At 40.2% G+C, this 25,368-nt stretch overlaps 1 protein-coding gene across 4 annotated transcripts in view; it reads left to right on the plus strand.

The window, feature by feature from the left end:
- The window catches only part of INPP5B (inositol polyphosphate-5-phosphatase B), a 406,727-nt gene that overhangs the window by 231,917 nt on the left and 149,442 nt on the right, over nt 1-25,368 (plus strand). For 3 of the 4 annotated variants that reach the window (XM_053707160.1, XM_053707162.1, XM_053707163.1), the window contains one exon: nt 6,558-6,674. The exons of the other annotated variant lie outside the window; for it this stretch is intronic. In XM_053707160.1, the coding sequence (XP_053563135.1) occupies nt 6,558-6,674 (117 nt within the window). The remainder of the gene's footprint in view (nt 1-6,557; nt 6,675-25,368) is intronic. 4 annotated transcript variants of the gene reach the window in all.

The following is a 25,368-nucleotide window of genomic DNA, read 5'->3' on the forward strand; positions in this document are numbered from 1 at the left end:
GGGTGTTAGGGTTAGACTTAGGTTTAGGGGTTAATACATTTAGTATAGTGGCGGCGACGTTGGGGGCGGCAGAATAGGGGTTAATAAATGTAGGTAGATGGCGGCGATGTTAGGGACGGCAGATTAGGGGTTAATAATATTTAACTAGTGTTTGCAAGGCGGGAGTGCGGCAGTTTAGGGGTTAATATGTTATAGTTGCGGCTATGTCCGGAGCGGCAGATTAGGGGTTAAAAAATTTATTATAGTGTTTGCGATGCGGGATGGCCTCGGTTTAGGGGTTAATAGGTAGTTCATTGGTGTTAGTGTACTTTTTAGCACTTTAATTATGAGTTTTATGTTATGGCGTTGTACCATAAAACTCTTAACTACTGACTTTTAAATGCGTTAGGACTCTTGACGGGGTAGGGTGTACCGCTCACTTTTTGGCCTCCCAGGACAGACTCGTAATATCAGCGCTATGGAAGTCCTATAGAAAAAAGACTTTACGAAGTTTACATAAGTCGTTTGCGGTAAGGCCAAAGAAGTGTGCGGTGCCCCTAAAACCTGCAAGACTCCAGCAGGCGTAAAAAACATCATGACACAGCATAGTCTACAAAACTCTATTGTATTTATTTTTTAATACTTTTGCATTCAAAATTAATTTTGGAAATGTGTAAGAATCATTAGGTTATGTTGTATTGAAATTTTAATTTAAAGGGCAATGAAATCGGAAAAAAAAATAAAATATATAATATATATTAATATATATTAATATATATTAATTTAAAGGGTCGGGCTTGTAAGTGGAGTCCCATTCTGACCATATAAGTTTGAATAAGTTGATATTACCTAGGGTGTAGAAAATATTCCTTTCCATTGAGTTGATAAATGCCATAAAAAAGAGCTGTTTGGGAGGGATCAGGTGGTGGGAGGTGTCAGGTTTAAGGCTAATTCCTACAATACAGCAAATATTACCCTTAAAGGGACAGTCTAGTAAAAAAAATTAACTTTCATGATTCAGATAGGGCATGTTATTTTAAACAACTTTCCAATTTACTTTTATCATCAATTTTATTTTGTTCTCTTGGTATTCTTAGTTGAAAGCTAAACCTAGGTAGACTCATGCTAATTTCTTAGCCCTTGAAGGCCACCTCTTATATGAATGCATTTTGACAGTTTTTCACAACTAGAGGGAATTAGTTCATGTGTGCCATATAGATAACATTGTGCTCATGACCGTGGAATTACCTAAGAGTTAGCACTGATTGGCTAAAATACAATTCTGTCAAAAGAACTGAAATAAGGGGGCAGTCTGCAGAGGCTTAGATACAAGAGATACAAGGTAATTACAAAGGTAAAAAGTATATTAATGTAACTGTGTTGGTTATGTAAAACTGGGGAATGGTTAATAAAGGGATTATCAGGGATCTGTTACCATATGAAGGCAGATTGCCAGATCATTTAATTACAGACAGTGACAGGGTCAGTGTCACCGTCTGTAACGATCGCTGTTGATGCCGGTGGGAAGGACCCTATGGTTACAATTTTTTTTTATTGTAGACGGAGAATGGGCGCTGCACTATGGAAAGGGCTAGAATGAGGGAGTGGGGGCACCCTATATTTTGATTGCAGGGAGAGGGGGGAGGACCACTGCACTGCAGAAAAAATAAAAACATAAATAATTTGAGAAAAAAATTAAAATACATATAAATTAGGCAGTATCAAAGATTGCCGCCACTAGTAGGAGGGTTAGAGAGCTGTTTGGGAGGTATCGCTACACTGCAGAAATAATAATAATAAAAAAAAAAAAAAATTAAAGAAAAAAAAAAGTCTTAAACTGCATACTGGCAGACTTGTCTGCCAGTGCCGGAGATGGTGGTTACTAGTGGTGGACTGAGCGAAGGAAAAGAGCTGTTTGGGAGAGATCAGGGGTTGGGATGGTTATTTCTACGCTACAGCTAAAATTAACCTTACAAACTACCTGATTAACCCCTTCACTACTGGGAATATAAGAAGTGTGGTGTGCACCTGCAATTAGTGGCCTTCTAATTGCCCAAAAGAATGGTAAATACTGATATTTCCAAACAAAGGGGTTCCTAGAGAAGCTCTTACAGTAATTGGTGTCATGATTGCAGAAGTTAACAATTTTTTTTTTTATATGTTCACTTTTGGTGGGAAAACGGCATGAAAATATACCAAAATAGGCCTAGATTATTCTTGTTTAAAATGAGTTATAGCAAAAATGCTAAACATTCTCGGGTATTTTGGGCAAGTTTTTCTCTAAAATTTCCGGTAGTTAAGGGGCCAAAATCAAACATAATAAAAAATATACATGTTTTCTACATTTCTATAGTTTTCTATGTTCAGAAAGCCACGTTTTTGTGGAGCGTGATAATCTTTTTATGTATTTTTTTTTTGTGTGGTAATTTTACAATAATTTAATTCTGTCATCCACTGAAAGTTTTTTTTTTTTTTTTATGCCAAAAAGAATGTATATAGTTTTCATAGGTAAATAAGAAACAAAAACTTAGCCAAGATACTGGAGAATTATTAGCATTTTTGCGATCATCCGTTTAATAGGGCCTTTGTTTTTATCTGAAATTCCCGATAGTGAAGGAGTTAAAAAAATATAGTTAGTGTTATAAATTATTCCATACAGTGTTCACAGTGAAATTATACCTTCATCCCATAATGTAGTAAAATCTGTTTCAGAATATCTCTGAACTTTCAGACAGATTACAGGTTTTGCGTTATGGCTGGCTCACTAATAATTTTTGCGTTATGGCTGGCTCGCTAATAACTTGCAAGTTATTTTCACCGCTCACCTTTTAATAGCGCTGCTATTACAGGTTTGCAAAAAAACTGCTTGTGCGGGTAATATGGTAGCGTTGAGCTCCATACCGCACCAAATGCAAGCAGTGTTTTGACGTGCTCGTGCACGATTTCCCCATAGACATCAAACACCCCTAATCTGCCGCCCCCGACATTGCCGACACCTACATTACACTTATTAACCCCTAATCTGCCGCCCCCAATGTCACCGCCACCTACATAAATTTATTAACCCCTAATCTGCCGCCCCCAATGTCGCAGCTGCCACTATACTAAAGTTATTAACTCCTATACCTCTGGCCTCCCACATCACTAACACTAAATAAATATATTAACCCCTAATGTAACCCTAAAGTAACCCTAACACCGCCTGACTTAAATATAATTAAAAAAATTCTAAATAAAACTTACTATTAATAACTAAATAATTCCTATTTAAAACTAAATACAAACTTACCTGTAAAATAAACCCTAAGCTAGCTACAATATAACTAATAGTTACATTGTAGTTAGCTTAAGTGTTATTTTTATTTCACAGCTAAGTTTGTATTTATTTTAACTAGGTAGACTAGTTAGTAAATAGTTATTAACTATTTACTAGCTACCTAGTTAAAATAAATACAAAGTTACCTGTAAAATAAAACCTAACCTGAGTTACACTAACAGTTAACATTACAATAACATTAAATAAATTAAATGAACAAAATACATTTATCTAAATTACAAAAAAAATAAACAATAAATTACGCAAAATAAAAAAAAAGGAATTATCAAAAATAACAACGAAGTACTCCTAATCTAATAGCCCTATCAAAATAAAAAAGTCCCCCCAAACTAAAAAAACCCTAGCCTACACTAAACTGCCAATGGCCCTTAAAAGGACCCTTTGCTGGGCATTGCCCCAAAGAAATCTGCTCTTTTACCTGTAAAAAAAAATACAAACAACCCCCCGACAGTAAAACCCACCACCCACACAACCAAACCCCCCAAATAAAATCCTATCTAAATAAACCTAAGCTTCCCATTGCCCTGAAAAGGTCATTTGGATGGGCATTTCCCGGAAAAGGGCATTTAGCTCTTTTACATTGCCCAAAACCCTAAACTAAAAATAAAACCCACCCAATAAACCCTTAAAAAAAACCTAACACTAACCCCCAACGATCCACTTACAGGTTTTTCAAGACCGGACATCTATCCTCATCCAGGCGGCAGAAGTCTTCATCCAAACTAGCAGAAGTCCTCATCGAAGCGGGCAGAAGTCCTCATTCATCCGGCGTGGAGCGGGTCCATCTTCAAGACATCCGGCGTGGAGCATCCTCTTCTTCCGATGGCTGTTGAAGACTGAAGTTTCCCTTTAAATGACGTCATCCAAGATGGCGTCCCTTACATTCCGATTGGCTGAAAGAATTCTACCAGCCAATAGGAATTAAGGGAAAAAATCCTATTGGCTGTTGCAATCCCCCCTTAATTCGTATTAAGAATTCTATCAGCCAATTGGAATGTAAGGTACGCCATCTTGGATGACGTAATTTAAAGGGAAACTTCATTCTTCAACAGCCATTGGAAGAAGAGGATGCTCCGCGCCGGATGCCTTGAAGATGGACCCGCTCCGCACCGAAGATAGAAGATGCAGTCTGGATAAAGACTTCTGTTCGCTTGGATGAAGACTTCTGCCGGCTTCGATGAGGAATTCTGCCCGCTTTGATGAAGAGTTCTGCCGCCTGGATGAGGAGGGATGTCCGGTCTTCAAAAACTGTAAGTGGATCGTCGGGGGTTAGTGTTAGGTTTTTTTAAGAGTTTATTGGGTGGGTTTTATTTTTAGCTTAGGGTTTTGGGCAATGTAAAAGAGCTAAATGCCCTTTTCAGGGCAATGTCCATCCAAATGCCCTTTTCAGGGCAATGGGGAGCTTTAGGTTTATTTAGATAGGATTTTATTTGGGGGGGTTGGATGTGTGGGTGGTGGGTTTTACTGTTGGGGGGTTGTTTGTTTATTTTTTTTACAGGTAAAAGAGCTGATTTCTTTAGGGCAATGCCCCACAAAAGGCCCTTTTAAGGGCCATTGTCAGTTTAGTGTAGGCTAGGGTTTCTTTTTTATTTTGGGGGAGCTTTTTTTATTTTGATAGGGTTTTTATTTTTGATCATTTCTTTTTTATTTTGTGTAATTTAGTGTTTGTTTTTTTTGTAATTTTGTAAATGTATTTTGTTCATTTAATTTATTTAATTTTATTGTAATATTAGGTGTTTGTGTAACTCAGGTTAGGTTTTATTTTACAGGTAACTTTGTATTTATTTTAACTAGGTAGCTAGTAAATAGTTAATAAGGATTTACTAACTAGTCTACCTAGTTAAAATAAATAGAAACTTAGCTGTGAAATAAAAATAACACCTAAGCTAGCTACAATGTAACTATTCGTTATATTGTAGTTAGTTTAGGGTTTATTTTACAGGTATTTCGTTTTAAATAGGAATTAGTTAGTTATTAATAGTAGGTTTTATTTAGATTTATTTTAATTATATTTAAGTTAGAGGGGTTAGGTTTAGGGGTTAATAGGTTTATTATAGCGGTGCAGTGGGCGGACGGCAGATTGGGGGTTAATAATATTTAAATAGTGTTTGCGATGCGGGAGGGTGGCGGTTTAGGGGTTAATAATTTTATTATAGTGGCGACAATGTCAGGGAGCGGCGGAATAGGGGTTAATGCATTTTTTAAGTGGTGGCGATGTCCGGAGCGGCAGATTAGGGGTTCATTATTTTATTTTATTATTTACGATGCGGGGGGCTTCGGTTTAGGGGTTAATAGGTAGTTTATGGGTGTTAGTGTACTTTGTGACAGTTTAGTTGTGAGTTTTATGCTACAGCTTTGTAACGCAAAACTCATAACTACTGACTTGATGGCGGTATGAATCTTGTCGGTGTAGGGTGTAACGCTCACTTTTTGACCTCCCAGGCAAAACTCGTAATACAGGCGCTATGGGAGTCCCATTGAAAAAGGACTTTTTTAAAAGTGCGGTACTGACGTTGCGTGACGGCCAATAAAGTGTGTGGTACACCTATACCGACAAGACTCGTAATAGCAGCTGTAGGGAAAAAGCAGCACTATATGAAGCTTTTTCACTCATAACGCAAAACTCATAATCTAGCTGTTTGTTAGTAGTTTTTTATTATTATTTAATTAGAGTTCTTTAGTTCTGATCAGTCCTTAAAGTGAATGTAAACTTGAGCATAGTCGCTCAAGTCAAAGGATAGAATTAAAAAATGAATGAGACTTTCATTCATCAAATGTGTAGTATATATTTATCTTCTGAGATTTGTTCCTTGTAATGCCAGAACGATACGCGCCGTTCCTTCGCCTGCCATATTCTTCAATTGATTGACTGATGACTTATCTGAAATTTACTAATTGTTTCCCCCCCCCCCCAGCCCCTTTGCACAAACTGCACACCCAGGGGGGGAAACAACGATTAGTGGAAGATAAGTATATACTACACATTTGATGAATGAAAGTCTCATTCATTTTTTCAATTCTATCCTATGACTTGAGCGACTATGCTCAAGTTTACATTCACTTTAAATATATGTGCCTGTCCTTTTGAGACTTCTGTTGCCATTACAGATTTTACACTTTTTGTAATAGCAGAACTGTTGACATCCTTAATTTGAAAAAGAGAAGGTCCTATTTCAGTAACTAATTTTACAATTGAACAGTAGACTAAAAAAAAAATGTTTTTTTTTTTTTTTTTTGATAGATCAAATTAATCAGGCTTGTTGGCATTATGTTGCTGCTGTATGTTAAAAAAGATCTTGCTGTTCATATCTCTGAGGTAGAAGCGGAAACTGTGGGCACAGGAATTATGGGAAGGATGGTAAGTAAAGGTCTAAAACTATACAATGCTTTATTCATGCAGATTTTCCATAATACACAAATAATACACCAGCATCATATACAGCAGATAATAATTTACTTGTATGGATTCCTTGTCCCCTGTTCAATGCAATCAATATTGTTTGTTGTCAGAAAAGTCTAGATCTACTAGTGATTCTAATTATTTATTACTAATTTATCAGAAGAAAGTGTTTTATTTGCTCCATGCTTTGAAATTAGTCATTGAATTGAAGTTATTTGCTGACATTGCAGTTGTTGTTTAACCCACTATGAACCTTAGTTGGAATTATTACTGAGCTAGATGTCCTCCTCTTCCCTGACTATGTTTTGCTATATCCAAAGAAACTCAAGTCTATACAGATCACATTTCTTTCTTAAAGGGACTCTGAACCCAATTTTTTTCTTTCGTGATTCAGATAGAGCATGCAATTTTAAGCAACTTTCTAATTTACTCCTATTATCAATTTTTCTTCGTTCTCTTGCTTTCTTTATTTGAAAAAGAAGGCATCTAAGCTATTTGTTTGGTTCAGAACCATGGAAAGCACTTGTTTATTGGTAGGTGAATTTACCCACCAATCATCAAGAACAACACAGTGTGTTCACCAAAAATGGGCCGGCATTTAAACTTACATTCTTGCATTTCAAATAAAGATACCAAGAGAAAGAAAATAATTTGATAATAGTAGTAAATTAAAAGTTGCTTAAAATTGCATGCTCTATCTGAATCACAATAGAAAAAAAATTGTGTTCAGTGTCCCTTTAAGGTGGTGAAAGTCCATAAGTCCTTACGTTTGGGATTGAAAACCTGTCCACCAGGAGGAGGCAAAGATACTCAACACACCAAGAGCTTTAAAACTCTCCCAGTTTCATTTCTGTGGGTGAAGAATTGAGGTGCTCCAGTTTTTCTTTGGAAGGGGTTTATTAACCCATTATTCCCATTTGGAAAATGAGAAGAAACAGTTTATAGAGGAATATTAAGTTTTTGTCTATAGCCTACCACAGGTGTCGCAGGGACTGGTCCTTTGTCTTCTCATGTCCTCTGCTGTTTTATACAGTACTGGATGGGCTGTCTACAGAAGGTAGAAATTCTGCTGCTGGGTAAGCTCAGGGAGCGAGTGTCTGTCAGGTAAGTATGCACACTCACATAGCCCACAGGCTATTAGTAGTACAGGGTTCTTGTACATCATAGCCTCTTTGCTCTGGGTCACAGGTAAGCACAGACAGTAATGAGACTGAAGGTTAATGCACACTTTATACATGTATATATGTTTGTGTACACTTACTTAAGAAAATTAGTATGTGGGCTGGCTGCACAGATCATATGGAGACAAATGTTTCCTTTTTTTAACTTTTTACTGTTCAATTAGACTCAGTCCAGCAGTGTGAGTGTTTACACTTTTTTTTTTTACATAATCTTCACGCCAAGAGCGGGGAATTGGTTATTTCATACTTTTCACTATAGGTGATAATTGTTGTGATATTGTATATTTGTCTTCATGTCTTTTCAATATTACTTATTGAAAGTTATTAGTTTATTCAAGCTGTTCAGCAGTGATTTTATACTTTTTTATTTTTTTTATTTTATTCTTTCAGTTAAATAGAAATAGTCTGTCTGTGTGAGCATTAAAACTGTTTTTGTTTTTTTTGTTTTTTATATTGCTAGTACAGAAATATAGTTGTGTGCCAATGGAGCAGACTGGAACTGTCCCTTCTAAAAATTCAGACCCAATAGAAGGGAGATCCACAGATTTTTCAATACCTTTCAATTATTATATGCTTTGCAAGCTGACTACTCTTTGTCCTCCAGCTCAGCTTTGCAGTTCCTGCTTAAATTCTGTTTTACTCTCTTATAAGTCTACACCTACAATTTCAATTGAGGTGTCTTGTCTTCAGTCAGTTCGTTCCTCTCCTTGGGGATCCACTGATCTTTCTCCAGATTTAAATGAATATGTGAAAAATACTATTTCAGAGATTTTGGCGACTATACCTCCTTCAAGTAAGCTCAAACGTCTATCCTCTCATTCTCTGTCCAAACTACAACAGCGATTGCTAGTAAATTGGTGCATGATTCTGATTCTGAGGGTTCTGATCAGTTTTCAGAGGGTGAAATATCCTCTGAGTAACAGGATTCTAATCCTGATCAATCTTAAAATTAAATGAAACCGCTTCAGATTCCTGAGCATCTAAAGTCTTTATTTCATGAAGTTTTACTAACTTTACAGGTATAAGATTCTAACCTGGTGGAAGATAAATTGGTAAAGCTGCTTGATTTAATTTTTAAAATCACTAAGGCGGTGGATACTTTTCCAGTTCCTGGTGCAATATCTGAAATTATTTCTAAAGAATGGAATAAACCAGGTATTTCCTATCTTTCTTCCCCAAAATTTAAAATGATTTTTCAAATTCCTAATGCCAATTTAGAACTCAGGGAATCTGTTTCTAAAGTTGATGGGCCAATTGCTACATTAGCTAAGAGAACTACAATCCCTTTAGAAGATTTAACTTCTTTCAGAGACTCCATGGATAGGCAGCTAGAAGACTATCTTAGAAAATCCTTCCTTTAAGGATGAATGTAATTCCAGCCAGCTGTGGGCCTTGCCTTTGTCACAGGTGCTGCTTACCTTTGGTGTGATTCCTTATCCTATATGGTCTCTGAAGAGTCTCCATTAGAGGATATTGTGTAGCATTTTGAATTTCTGAGACTTGCCAACTTTTTTTTTTTATACGTGATGCCATTATACGTATTAATGCAAAGAACATGGCCTTGGTGGGTTTAACTAGAGCATTATGGCTAAAATCCTGGTCTGCTGACATGATTTCAAAGAGTAGACTTCTTTCTTTGCCATTTCAGGGCAAGATCTTATTTGGACCTGGATTGTATGATATATCATCTCAACTGTTACGGGAGGAAATTAATCTTTTCTTAAAGTCAGCATTTATGGCCCCCAATACAAATTCGTTTTTGGTAGAGGACAGACTGAGCCTTTTTTTAAATGGACGGTAAACTTAAAAAATGTTATATAATTCATTGAACTTAATGTAGCTCGCTCCTGCTCTGGTCTGGTAGTGTTAGCGAGCTACATTCAGTTCAATTAAGCTTTTTAAAACCAAGACCTGATCAGAAGAGTCTGAAGAGGAGACCAGGTAAGTGCAACTTTGATATCAAAAATCTCTCAAAGCTTTTGATTTTGAAAGCTGCCGCTAAGATAATGTTATATAATTCTGTATGTGTCATAGCCCAAATCAAGCAGGAACACACACAGACTATTCTGATTGCTCCATCTATGCCACTCAGAACCCGAAATGCGAATCTGGTTCAAACATCCAGTGCTCCTTCATGGCATCCTGCTCGTCGTTGGGATTTGTGTTAAGCATAGTTTTTCATCAAAATCTCCATTCTTTTTGTTTAACAGCTTGGAGATTGAATGATTCATTCTTTCTTAGATAAGTTTTCAAGATTCAGTGATTGATTCAAGCTTGTAAATCTGTTACCCAGAAGATATACCAAGATATGGAAGATGTATTTTTCTTGGTGTGTTTTGCGAGAGGTTTCAATTGGTCCTCCTCCAGAATTCTACAATTTCTCCAGGATGGTTTGGATAAAGGCTTGTCAGCATGTTCTTTAAAGGGTCGAGTCTTACATAATATATGAGGTTGAAAGAAGACACAAGTCCAACAACTTAAACCTATACTGATCCTACCTGATTTACAATAAAAGCTCTAATTGAAATGAATCCCATTAAAAAGGTAATTAATTTAACACAAGCAATCATATCCCTGAATTCTGATTCTAGCCAGAAGTGTATCTAAGCCATTTTAAATGTATCTGAGGTATTGACAGGGGCATATTTTGGCCTAGGCAAACAAGGCACTTGCCTAGGGCGGCAGATTTTTTGGGGGGAAGCACTTTTTGAGTCTCACTACACACACGCACACCATGAACACTCACTCATGATATACATGAACATTTGAACATGAACATGAACATGAATGGTGCTAACGATGTCTCAGAGCCGTCGCTAGCACTCTCCCACCTTGAGGGAGATATGGGGGCTCCTACCCGCGCCTACCCCGGCGATCGGGCCTGTATAGTGACAGGCATCGCCGGGGCTTCACGTTTTGCGTGGTGACATCACGCGCAATGACATGATGATGTCACCGTGCAACTTTATTGAAAAAAGACAATGGACAGTATAGGGAAAGGGGGCATGCTGCTTAGAAGTCTGTATCTCAGGCATCTAAGCAGCTACAGACCCCCGTTGAAAAGGTAATCGCCTAACCTTTCCAACGGTATAAGTCTTGGGGATCTGAAAGAAAAAGAAAAAAGTAAAAAAAAAAAATATTTAAAAAAAATAAAAATGCCTCAAATCAGCTCAGTGCTTAGCACTCAAAGGGTTAAAAATGTAATTTAAAAAAAGTCACGTTACACCCTCAAAATTATTATGGCTAAAAAAGGCCTAAAATGGGGAGGGGGGGGGGTGCATTTCCTTGGAATAAACAGAACTTCTGCCAAATTTGCATACGGCCTTAAATAAATAAAATAAAAAATAAAAATTGTTCAGTTCCATCTGAATCATGCAAGTTTAATTTTGACTTTCCTATCTCCATAACGGTAAAGCCCTTGTTGTTAATTTAATTAATTCATGAGGAGATACATTTTAAGTGTAATACCCTTTTAAAAGAAATACCATACTGGAGAAAAATGCTTGAAATAGAGGCTTTCAGTATAATCAAAACCTTCACTAGGCTCAGTATTTTATAGTGAAATAAATTTGGCTACATAAATCCTAATCTTATATATATTTATACAGCACATAGCTTTTATAATAGATGAAGCAATCACATTTAATTTATTACAAATTTTAAACAATCCCATTTCCAACATGTTACTTATTGGCATCAGTATATCACATTAGCCTTTTTACTGTTTATAATCTGGCATATCTCATCCTCTATGTCTATCACTGTTTCCCTCTGTTTCTTACACTGTCTCCCTCTGTTTCTCTAACAAATGCCTCTACCCTGGATTGTAATGTATACATATGTTGACTCTGGAGCTCAGTATAAGCAAATAAAGTACCCATAGTTTAGCCCTTTGCAATTTATAGAAATATGCCCTTATGCAGTTTGGGTACGTATTTGGCATAATGGAAGACTGCAGCCTATAGCCAATATCACCAAAGAATATAACATAAACTACCAATATATTGACCTCCTGCATTATATTACTCACTAAATAAATGATCTTGCACTGCACTGTGTAAACTCTCTTCACACATCAGCAATGACTAATCCGGCTTCCTCCAATCATGGTATGGCCTCAGGCAAAGGTCGTGATTGGAGGAAGCTGGATTAGTCATTGATGACATGTGAAGAGAGGATCTCCGCGTGGGGGAAGCTGCTCCGGCTGTGAAAAGAAGAAAGGTAAGTTTTTAAACAAAACGGCTGCTTTCTAAACTTTGATGAATGGAAGTGCCCCTGTTTTTAATAGTATTTCTTCTGTTATGTGTGATCAGTCCACGGGTCATCATTACTTCTGGGATATAACTCCTCCCCAACAGGAAATGCAAGAGGATTCACCCAGCAGAGCTGCATATAGCTCCTCCCCTCTACGTCAGTCCCAGTCATTCTCTTGCACCCAACGACTAGATAGGATGTGTGAGAGGACTATGGTGATTATACTTAGTTTTTATGACTTCAATCAAAAGTTTGTTATTTTAAAATAGCACCGGAGCGTGTTATTACTTCTCTGGCAGAGTTTGAGGAAGAATCTGTCAGAGTTTTTTTACTATGATTTTAACCGGAGTAGTTAAGATCATATTGCTGTTCTCGGCCATCTGAGGGAGGTAAAGGCTTCAGATCAGGGGACAGCGGGCAGATGAATCTGCATTGAGGTATGTAGCAGTTTTTATTTTCTGAATGGAATTGATGAGAAAATCCTGCCATACCGTTAAAATGACATGTATGTATACACTTCAGTATTCTGGGGATGGTATTTCACCGGAACTACTCTGTTAAAGGTCACTAATCCTTTTTAATAACTATTTATCATGTTAAACGTTTTTGCTGGAATGTAGAATCGTTTACATTGCTGAGGTACTGTGTGAATAAATATTTGGGCATTATTTTCCACTTGGCAGTTTTTTTGCTTTAATTGTGACAGTTTCGTTTCTCTTCACTGCTGTGTGGGAGAGGGAGGGGCCGTTTTTGGCGCTCTTTGCTACGCATCAAAAAATACCAGTCAGTTACTTTTATATTTCCTGCATGATCCGGTTCATCTCTGATAGATCTCAGGGGTCTTCAAACTTCTTTGAAGGGAGGTAAATTCTCTCAGCAGAGCTGTGAGAATTCTTATAGTGACTGTGAATAAAAACGTTGCTTTGTATTTTTTATGTCAAATTTAATTATTGTTATTTTACTAATGGGAACAAACCTTTGCTAAAAGTTTTGTTGTTTTAAAGTTTGATGCTATAACTGTTTTTCAGTTCATTATTTCAACTGTCATTTAATCGTTAGTACCTCTTTGAGGCACAGTACGTTTTTTGCTAAAAAAGATTATAACCAAGTTGTAAGTTTTTTGCTAGTGTGTTAAACATGTCTGACTCAGAGGAAGATATCTGTGTCATTTGTTCCAATGCCAAGGTGGAGCCCAATAGAAATTTATGTACTAACTGTATTGATGCTACTTTAAATAAAAGTCAATCTGTACAATGTGAACAAATTTCACCAAACAGCGAGGGGAGAGTTATGCCGACTAACTCGCCTCACGCGGCAGTACCTGCATCTCCCGCCCGGGAGGTGCGTGATATTTTGGCGCCTAGTACATCTGGGCGGCCATTACAGATAACATTACAAGATATGGCTACTGTTATGACTGAAGTTTTGTCTAAATTACCAGAACTAAGAGGCAAGCGTGATCACTCTGGGGTGAGAACAGAGTGCGCTGACAATGCTAGGGCCATGTCTGATACTGCGTCACAGCTCGCAGAGCATGAGGACGGAGAGCTTCATTCTGTGGGTGACGGTTCTGATCCAAACAGATTGGACTCAGATATTTCAAATTTTAAATTTAAATTGGAGAACCTCCGTGTATTACTAGGGGAGGTCTTAGCAGCTCTCAACGATTGTAACACCGTTGCAATACCAGAGAAACTGTGTAGGTTGGATAAATACTTTGCGGTACCGGCGAGTACTGACGTTTTTCCTATACCTAAGAGACTAACTGAAATTGTTACTAAGGAGTGGGATAGACCCGGTGTGCCGTTCTCACCCCCTCCAATATTTAGAAAGATGTTTCCAATAGACGCCACCACTCGGGACTTATGGCAAACGGTCCCCAAGGTGGAGGGAGCAGTTTCTACTTTAGCTAAGCGTACCACTATCCCGGTGGAGGATAGCTGTGCCTTCTCAGATCCAATGGATAAAAAATTAGAGGGTTACCTTAAGAAAATGTTTGTTCAACAAGGTTTTATATTACAACCCCTTGCATGTATCGCGCCGATTACGGCTGCGGCAGCATTTTGGATTGAGTCGCTTGAAGAGAACCTTAGTTCATCTACGCTAGACGACATTACGGACAGGCTTAGAGTCCTTAAACTAGCTAATTCCTTCATTTCGGAGGCCGTAGTACATTTAACCAAACTTACGGCTAAGAACTCAGGATTCGCCATACAGGCACGTAGGGCGCTGTGGCTAAAATCCTGGTCAGCTGATGTTACTTCTAAGTCCAAATTACTTAATATACCTTTCAAGGGGCAGTCTTTATTTGGGCCCGGTTTGAAAGAGATTATCGCTGACATTACAGGAGGTAAGGGCCACGCCCTACCTCAAGACAAAGCCAAAGCTAAGGCTAGACAGTCTAATTTTCGTCCCTTTCGGAACTTCAAAACAGGAGCAGCATCAACCTCCACTGCACCAAAACAGGAAGGAGCTGTTGCTCGTTACAGGCAAGGCTGGAAGCCTAACCAGTCCTGGAACAAGAGCAAGCAGGCCAGGAAACCTGCTGCTGCCCCAAAGACAGCATGAACCGAGAGCCCCCGATCCGGGACCGGATCTAGTGGGGGGCAGACTCTCTCTCTTCGCCCAGGCCTGGGCAAGAGATGTTCAGGATCCCTGGGCACTAGAGATCATATCTCAGGGATACCTTCTAGACTTCAAATTATCTCCCCCAAGAGGGAGATTTCATCTGTCAAGGTTGTCAACAAACCAGATAAAGAAAGAAGCGTTTCTACGCTGCGTACAAGATCTGTTAATAATGGGAGTGATCCATCCGGTTCCGCGGTCGGAACAAGGACAAGGGTTCTACTCAAACCTGTTTGTGGTTCCCAAAAAAGAGGGAACTTTCAGGCCAATCTTAGATTTAAAGATTCTAAACAAATTCCTAAGAGTTCCATCGTTCAAAATGGAAACTATTCGGACAATCTTACCCATGATCCAAGAGGGTCAGTACATGACCACAGTGGATTTAAAGGATGCTTACCTTCACATACCGATCCACAAAGATCATCACCGGTATCTAAGGTTTGCCTTCTTAGACAGGCACTACCAGTTTGTAGCTCTTCCATTCGGATTGGCTACGGCTCCAAGAATCTTCACAAAGGTTCTGGGTGCCCTTCTGGCGGTACTAAGACCGCGAGGGATTTCGGTAGCTCCATACCTAGACGACATTCTAATACAAGCTTCAAGCTTTCAAACTGCCAAGTCTCATACAGAGTTAGTTCTGGCATTTCTAAGGTCGCATGGATGGAAAGTGAACGAAAAGAAGAGTTCTCTTTTTCCTCTCACAAGAGTTCCATTCTTGGGGACTCTTATAGATTCTGTGGAAATGAAGATTTACCTGACAGAGGACAGGTTAACAAAGCTTCAAAATGCATGCCGTGTCCTTCATTCCATTCAACACCCGTCAGTAGCTCAATGCATGGAGGTGATCGGCTTAATGGTAGCGGCAATGGACATAGTACCTTTTGCACGCCTACACCTCAGACCTCTGCAATTATGCATGCTAAGTCAGTGGAATGGGGATTACTCAGATTTGTCCCCTACTCTGAATCTGAATCAAGAGACCAGAAATTCTCTTCTATGGTGGCTTCATCGGCCACACCTGTCCAGGGGGATGCCATTCAGCAGGCCAGACTGGACAATTGTAACAACAGACGCCAGCCTACTAGGTTGGGGCGCTGTCTGGAATTCTCTGAAGGCTCAGGGACTATGGAATCAGGAGGAGAGTCTCCTTCCAATAAACATTCTGGAATTGAGGGCAGTTCTCAATGCCCTTCTAGCTTGGCCCCAATTAACAACTCGGGGGTTCATCAGGTTTCAGTCGGACAACATCACGACTGTAGCTTACATCAACCATCAGGGAGGGACAAGAAGCTCCCTAGCAATGGTGGAAGTATCAAAGATAATTCGCTGGGCAGAGTCTCACTCTTGCCACCTGTCAGCAATCCACATCCCGGGAGTGGAGAACTGGGAGGCGGATTTCTTGAGTCGCCAGACTTTTCATCCGGGGGAGTGGGAACTTCATCCGGAGGTCTTTGCCCAAATACTTCGACGTTGGGGCAAACCAGAGATAGATCTCATGGCGTCTCGCCAGAACGCCAAACTTCCTCGCTACGGGTCCAGATCCAGGGATCCGGGAGGGGTTCTGATAGATGCTTTGACAGCACCTTGGAACTTCGGGATGGCTTATGTGTTTCCACCCTTTCCGCTGCTTCCTCGATTGATTGCCAAAATCAAGCAGGAGAGAGCATCAGTGATTCTAATAGCGCCTGCATGGCCACGCAGGACTTGGTATGCAGATCTAGTGGACATGTCATCCTGTCCGCCTTGGTCTCTACCTCTAAGACAGGACCTTCTGATACAGGGTCCATTCAAACATCAAAATCTAACTTCTCTGAAGCTGACTGCTTGGAAATTGAACGTTTGATTTTATCAAAACGTGGTTTTTCTGAGTCGGTTATTGATACCCTGATACAGGCTAGGAAGCCTGTTACCAGAAAGATTTACCATAAAATATGGCGTAAATACCTATACTGGTGCGAATCCAAACATTACTCCTGGAGTAAGGTTAGGATCTCTAGGATATTGTCTTTTCTACAAGAAGGGTTAGAAAAGGGTTTATCAGCTAGTTCATTAAAGGGACAGATTTCAGCTCTGTCCATCTTGTTACACAGGCGTCTGTCAGAAAATCCAGACGTCCAGGCTTTTTGTCAGGCTTTGGCTAGGATCAAGCCTGTGTTTAAAGCTGTTGCTCCGCCATGGAGTTTAAACTTAGTTCTTAACGTTTTACAGGGTGTTCCATTTGAACCCCTTCATTCCATTGATATAAAATTGTTATCTTGGAAAGTTCTGTTTTTAATGGCTATTTCCTCGGCTCGAAGAGTCTCTGAGTTATCAGCCTTACATTGTGATTCTCCTTATCTGATTTTTCACTCAGACAAGGTAGTTCTGCGTACTAAACCTGGGTTCTTACCTAAGGTGGTCACTAACAGGAATATCAATCAAGAGATTGTTGTTCCATCCTTGTGTCCAAATCCTTCTTCAAAGAAGGAACGTCTTCTACACAATCTGGATGTAGTTCGTGCCCTCAAGTTCTACTTGCAGGCAACTAAAGATTTTCGCCAAACTTCTTCCCTGTTTGTCGTTTATTCTGGACAGAGGAGAGGTCAAAAAGCTTCTGCTACCTCTCTCTCTTTTTGGCTTCGTAGCATAATTCGTTTAGCTTATGAGACTGCTGGACAGCAGCCTCCTGAAAGAATTACAGCTCATTCTACTAGAGCTGTGGCTTCCACTTGGGCCTTCAAGAATGAGGCCTCTGTTGAACAGATTTGCAAGGCTGCAACTTGGTCTTCGCTTCATACTTTTTCCAAATTTTACAAATTTGACACTTTTGCTTCTTCGGAGGCTATTTTTGGGAGAAAGGTTCTTCAGGCAGTGGTTCCTTCTATATAATGAGCCTGCCTATCCCTCCCGTCATCCGTGTACTTTTGCTTTGGTATTGGTATCCCAGAAGTAATGATGACCCGTGGACTGATCACACATAACAGAAGAAAACATAATTTATGCTTACCTGATAAATTCCTTTCTTCTGTTGTGTGATCAGTCCACGGCCCGCCCTGTTTTAAGGCAGGTAAATATCTTTTAAATTATACTCCAGTCACCACTTCACCCTTGGTTACTCCTTTCTCGTTGATTCTTGGTCGAATGACTGGGACTGACGTAGAGGGGAGGAGCTATATGCAGCTCTGCTGGGTGAATCCTCTTGCATTTCCTGTTGGGGAGGAGTTATATCCCAGAAGTAATGATGACCCGTGGACTGATCACACAACAGAAGAAAGGAATTTATCAGGTAAGCATAAATTATGTTTTTTAAAAAACGGGCTTTCATTCATCAAAGTTTATCTTCACTTTAAGTTAGCCCATCTGCTACTGAGAAAAAAAAGGCCAGAGCAATGTGTGCACGCAGTGGCGTCACTAGGGTTGGTGTCACACGGTGTGGTAAGTTATGGTGTCACTTCCCCCCCAGAAAGCAGACACACAGAAACACACAGGCACACACACATACAAACACTCAGACACACTTAAAAACACATTCAGAGGCACAGACAAACACTCGGAAACACACTCAGACACACACAAAAACACCCAGACACACACACAAAAACACTCTGAAACACACACACACACACACAAACTAAAAAAAAACACTCGGCATTCTGGGGTAAACAATATCCTAGCTGCAGTGAAGTTTCAAAACGTTATTGCATTCAAAGAAAGAAAAAGCCATACACCTATTTTTTTTAATTCTGCCTCTTTTCTACTCTATGAAAGTTAACGACTACTTTAAAAGGCTGTCTCCGCCTCAAACAGACAATATGAGTCACAGATCCAGGACACATGATAAAAAACTTAAGAATTCCACGGAAACACCTGCTTCTAGCTCCGCAACCTCAGATAATGAAAACACATCTGTTGGTGATCACAGCCCCTTACTGCAAGAGCTTAAAGCTTTTTTCTTACCGAAGATGGATTCACTACAGGCTGGCGTAGATACTCTGACAAGCGAGGTAAGAGCATTCTCCACACGTCTCACGTCCGCTGAGCATAGAATCTCAGAAGTTGAAGATCGCCAACAAGAATCGGCAGGATCAATAAAGAACCTCTTAAAACAGAATCAATACTTGTTAGACAAACTAGAGGATTTGGAGAACCGCAGCCGCAGAAACAATCTGCGTGTAGTGGGTGTACCAGAAACTGTTAGAGATAAGGACTTACTGGACTTTGCTGCAACTACTCTCCCCAGATTGCTGGGAATGTCACCTGACTACTTACCATTAGACATTGAGCGGTCACACCGTATAGGCCCAGACAGGCATCTGGGTAACTCTAAGGATAAACCTCGCCAAATCATCTTCAAATGCCTGAATTATCAGGATAAGCTAGCCATGTTGAGAGCCTACAGAACCACTAAAGAACTTAAATATGAAGACCGCCGTCTCTTGCTGTTTCAGGACTTTTCAGTTGAAGTAACTAAACGGCGAAAAGACTTTGCTCCACTGTGTTCACAGCTACACGAACAGGGCCGCCAGGTTAGCCTCCTATACCCGGCCAAGCTGAAACTCCAAACGAATTCAGGACCCAAGATTTTTCACTCCCCAGCTGCAGCACAGGCCTACCTGGCCTCAGAGAGAAGACAAGATGCGGGTTGATGCTGCCTCACCAAAGATTTGTATTGTTTCTATTATGCACTTTTTATTCCTTTTTTCCCTCTCTCTTATCTTTAGTTTCTATAGCAATATAACATAAAACAAATGTATGCAAATTTGAATACTTTGACGCCAAAGCAGGCCCCTAGGACATTATTCCCTATATTGAGTATGGGAAATCTGTTGTATATTCTGTTATGTTTTTTGTTGTGTCATGCATTTATGTTTTTTTCAAGTGTCAGTTTTACACCAGACGTGTACAAGCCAGCCCCACCTCATGGCCCGCATAGACAGCACACACTGTATTGTCAAGGTTTCTATCGTTGCTGCTACTATTGTTGTGTCAGATTTTCTTACTATTGCTTAGCCCTTACCACCGCCTCGAAAGTGCCTTACCCCGGCGGGGGTGCCCCTAAGGTTTCCGAACTCTCCTACATACCTTGCTCCTTTTTAGTGAAACCACGTGAGCCTTTACCCCTTGTGGAAGTGCTCCTTCCCTGTACACGAATGGCCTCAATGTTACCTAGCCATGCCCAGACTTCCACAAGGTCTTGCCACCCAAGACAAGTTAGCATATTGTGTATAGTTTATTTACCGTACAATCATACTGACAAAACAGTAATAGTCCATTATAGCAGAAGTGCGGATGTGGTACACCCCCTGAAACATGAAACACTTAGCATAATACAAGCCCATACCTCCTTGCTCAGGGATGGGGAACGATGGGATATCTGTATCATTATGTCTAAAGATGTACTGTTTTTTTTCCTCTTATCAGCCTCTCCGCTTTCTGAAGCTGCTGGCCAGCATGTAACCTGGGTGTCAATCCTCTCGCCTCCCATGGGCCAATACATCGGCTGCCCTCTCAACGATACCGCCCAACTGTGAGTTCTTTCTATAACTTTGACTTCTCTCTCCAGGCTGTGTTGATGTGTGGTGCCCGTCCCCCCCTTCCTTACTCAGGGGGATTATATGTTTACCCCCCTACTTGTCAGACCTCGTATACTCTTCACACTTAGAACTCCATGACTACACAACTTAAGGTGATCTCATGGAATGTGGGGGGCATTACTTCACCCGCAAAAAGAAGCATGATTATTCAACACCTACAAACACTACATGCAGATATAGCGTTACTACAGGAGACTAAATTATCCACAGAGGAACATGAAAAACTAAAAATACGCTGGGTGGGGCAGATTCTCTTCTCACCTACAGAGGGCAGGAAAAGAGGAGTGGCCATTCTAGTCAGGAAGGGCCTTCCAGTTTCATTCTCAAAGATAGAGATAGATCAGAAGGGTAGGTTTATAATAGCGTCACTACAAATTAACTCGACCAACTACATCATCTGTAATGTCTATGGTCCCAACGAGCATAGTCCTGTTTTCTGGACGACGCTATCAGCTAAAATAATTGCTAATAATGCTCCCATAATTATAGGGGGGGATTTTAACTTAGTGCAGGCGCTGCCCCTGGACAGGTTCAAAGATCCCGCCACAGCATCCACTTCCAAAATAGGTACGTCCAGATATAAAAGAGAAGTGAAACTGATTAAATACTTTAAAGACACACTAGATCTGGTAGACATATGGAGGATGCAAAACCCAATTAGCAGAGATTACACCTGTTTATCTAGAACACACAACACCCTCTCCCGAATTGATTATTTCTTAACCTCATCCACCCTATCGCCTCAAATCCACCATGCTAATATAAGTCCAATTACAATCTCGGATCATGCCCCGATTAGTCTAATATTTCAAACACTGCCCACCAAACCCCCTAAGAAGACATGGAGATTCCCAACTTATTTATATAACAATACTGACTTCCGCCAGCACCTTAAATCATCCTGGCTCCATTATGCTTCAGACAATGCCCAGCATAGTGCCGATCCAAACTTATTCTGGCATGCCTCAAAAGCGGTGATACGAGGACACATCACCTCCTTCACAGCCCATCACAACAAAACTCTTCAAAGGATAGATAATGAATTCCTATCCAAACTGACCGAGGCATATAATACATATCTGAATAACCCTACACCAATATCTCAGCAAAATTATTATGATCTTAAGCAATCACGAGATACCTTCTTGGCCCAACAGAATAACACCTTCCACATACATAGACAGGGCAGGTACTTCAGACATGGCAATAGATCAGGTAAACTTCTAGCAGACTTGGTCAGGCTATACAGACCGAAATCCTACATCACAGCTATTAAATCTCACTCTCGCATAACTTCGACACCCACAGACATTATGACAGAGTTCGTAAACTATTACACTAATCTGTATGCTAGTCAACCGGTTAATTTGGAGGCAAAAGGGCATTTCTGGGGTTCCGTAAAAATCCCCAAGATAACGACTGAGCAAAAATCCCTACTTAACGCCAAAATACAAACACGCGAGGTGATCAAAGCCATACGTAATGCCAAACTTGGGAAGGCAGCTGGCCCTGATGGGCTACCATCAGAGTTTTACAAAATCCTAAGCGAAGAAATAGCGCCCACTCTATCATCCCTATATTCGGCATACCTAGAGGGTACCACAGGCATAGATAGTAGATTCACTGATGCAAATATTTGCCTCCTACTCAAACCAGATAGAGAACCTACCCTAACATCATCATACCGACCAATCTCACTTCTGAATGGAGATTATAAAATATTAACAAAAATTCTAGCAGATAGGCTAACGTTGGCTTTACCCTCAATTGTCCACCCAGATCAGACTGGATTTGTTAAAGGCCGCTCCTCAGTTACAAATATAAGGAAAACATTAGCAATCATATCCCATTACTGGTATAACAACCATTCTCCTAAACCTCCTACACTGCCGGATGCATGCCTCTTAGCGCTAGACGCTGAGAAGGCATTTGATAGGGTTGAATGGGACCATCTACACACTTCTTTAACACAATTTGACATTACTGGTAACTTCCCAGGCCTCCTCCATAGAATATACAATGCTCCTAGGGCCTCCCTGATCATTAATGGTGAGCTTTCCCCCTCATTTGAACTACAAAGAGGCACGAGACAGGGGTGCCCCCTCTCCCCCTTATTATTCGACCTGGCCATAGAGCCCTTAGCATGTTACATCAGGCAAAACTGTGAAGGACTAAAGTTACTGGACCATACACAACATTTGTCACTATATGCGGATGACCTATTACTATTTATAGGAAATCCCAATGCCAACCTACAATCAGTTCTACACGTAATCGAGAGATTCGGCACATTTACTGGATACAAAACTAACATCGACAAATCGGAGGTTGTATGGCTACAAAACAAACAGAATCTCCCACTACAGCACACAGGACTCAAAATTACGGAGGGCTCACTTAAATACTTAGGCATACAACTACATGTTAATCCTAATAAATTATATCACCTCAACTTCAAAGAAACGATTCAAAACATCAAAACATTACTTTTGGGTTGGGCAAGGCTACCAATATCCCTCTCAGGCAGGATACACCTCTTTAAGATGGTTGCATTACCCAAACTTTTATATCCCTTACAGATGTTGCCACTGCTTCTCACAAGACAGGATGCCAACACATTACAAACTGCTTTGGGACAGTTTATCTGGAGAGGGAAAAAACACAGGATAGGGAAGAATTACCTTATGATGCCAACAAATAGGGGTGGTCTTCGCCTCCCTAACATTGTATGGTACAATTGGGCTACCTTGACAAAATTAATCCTCGACTGGCTAATTGGCGATAATCATTTCACTGTACCTGTCTTGGAGCAACGTCTTACTGCCCCGATACATCTTGCATTTCTCCCCCATGCGGACATGTCCTCACTGCCACCACACATACAAAACCATATTCTTTACAGGGACCCTTTGAGAGCCTGGACCAAAATTTGTAGATTTTGGGGGGTGGACAAGTCGGTGAGTAAATATTTGCCAATCCAAGGGAATCTACGGTTCCTTCCTGGTTATACCACAGAAGCCTTTCGGTTGTGGCAGGAAAAACACCTCACTACACTTAGGCAGTTGTATAACCCTGTTACCTTAGAATTCCTATCCTTTCAGGAATTACAAAACACATACGCCCTCCCCAGTACTCACAAATTTGCATATTTTCAATGCAGGCACTTTGTAAATAAATTGAAATCAGATGGCTTACTTACCAGGGATTCAACCAATATAGATAAGCTTTGCATATTGGCAAGACAAGGGTCCTATAAACTCACGCATATATATAACCTCTTGCTCCTCCATCTAGAAGACACTGCCATGCAAAAGATTTTATCTAAATGGTCAGGATATGATCTCCTAACGGTGGACAAGCCTCTGATCGAAAATAGTCTAGATAAAATACAGGCCATAACTATTTCCTCCACCCTAAGAGAATCTCATTTAAAAATATTACAACAGGCTTACATAACACCCGGTCTTCGTTCTAAATGGGTACCAGGGGCAAGAAATATGTGCCCCAAATGCAGCTTTGAGGCACCAGATTGGATACATCTACTGTGGAACTGCCCTAAATTGACAGGTTATTGGCAGAAAATATCTTACTGGTTGACTAAGGTTACCAAAATGAGGGTTGAACTTTCTGCACAACATATAATATTCTTAGTATCCACTAATGAGAGGCTTAATTCAGACACCTTTATCTCCACAGTTATCATACTGGCAAAACAGCACATTTTGGCAGGTTGGGCCAGCAACAAGTCCCCTCCAATCCAAAAACTAATCAGGAACATACATACTCAGATGTTAATTGAGCAAGCAGACACAAAGGGAGACCCTGAGAAAAGAATTAAACGTTTTATCCATAAATGGGAAACATATCTACGATATTTGCCAGATGCAGTTACAGAAAGGGTTATCTTCCCATTTAGGAATAGTTTATATATCCTAAATGAAAATCTGAAGGGTAATTGGTGCTTCCAAAGCAGAGAACCCTAGACTAGCAATACCTGTGTGTGAATGCTCTGCTGACTGAACTCCTACCTATCCTAAGATGTTTCTGATGCTGGCCTGTGGGGGGCGATCTGGACGCACTCTGGGTAAGTTAAGTTAAATTGAATAGTTTTTACTGTTTTGTTCTTTTTCTCTGTGTTCTTTTCTATCCATCCTTTTTCTTCTCCTTTCTTCCATAAAAGTTGTAAAAAAGAGATCCAGGCCACTTCATAAGGAACATATCAACTAAAAGCTGGCAGAACTCAGGGTCATGGTATCTTACTACAATACAGCTTGGGAAGTATTACTGCTGTTAAATGTGCATTTTGTGTTTAAATACTGTGACCTACTGTATTCCCGGATATTTATTGCCACCCTTATTACTGCTGTAACTAATCACTAAGTAACTGCGTTACTTGAAATAACTGTATTGTAAGTGAAATGGATCTTTATATTATAAATAAAGTTATAAAAAAAAAAAAAAAAACACTCGGGCACACACACAAACAAACACTCAGGCAGACACACACAAAAACACTCAGGCACACACACACAAAAGCACTCAGGCACACACACACAAAAGCACTCAGGCACACACACATACAAAATATGTAAACTGCACTGCATTAATTATAAAGCTCATGCCTAGAGCTGCTCCCTGGCTCAGCAGAGCATCAAATGAAAGATAAACAGGGCACTCTAAAAATAAATCACTAAAGAAAAGGTTTAGGCGCGCAAACTATGAAAATTCTGCTCTCTGACTCTGTTCCAAGTCTTTCAGTGCACAGCCCCGGGCCGCGTGCCTACCGCTTCTTATGGCCAAGCACCTCTGCTCTCTGTTAGCGGTACAGTGTGCAGTTGCGATAGCATAGCATTGTGAAGTGGAGTATGTGTAAAGGAGTGGTGAAAGCAGGAGCAGGCTGCCTGCTAAAGAGGAGGCTGACGGGGAGCAAGACTGTCTGTGGCTCATGTGTCACAGCAAGGTGATCAGTGCAGCTGCAGCGGCAAGTTCTCTCACTCTTTGGTGCCCGGTCTGTGTCTG

The sequence above is a fragment of the Bombina bombina genome, chromosome 3 (assembly GCF_027579735.1).
Source record: "Bombina bombina isolate aBomBom1 chromosome 3, aBomBom1.pri, whole genome shotgun sequence".
Classification (NCBI taxonomy): domain Eukaryota; kingdom Metazoa; phylum Chordata; class Amphibia; order Anura; family Bombinatoridae; genus Bombina; species Bombina bombina.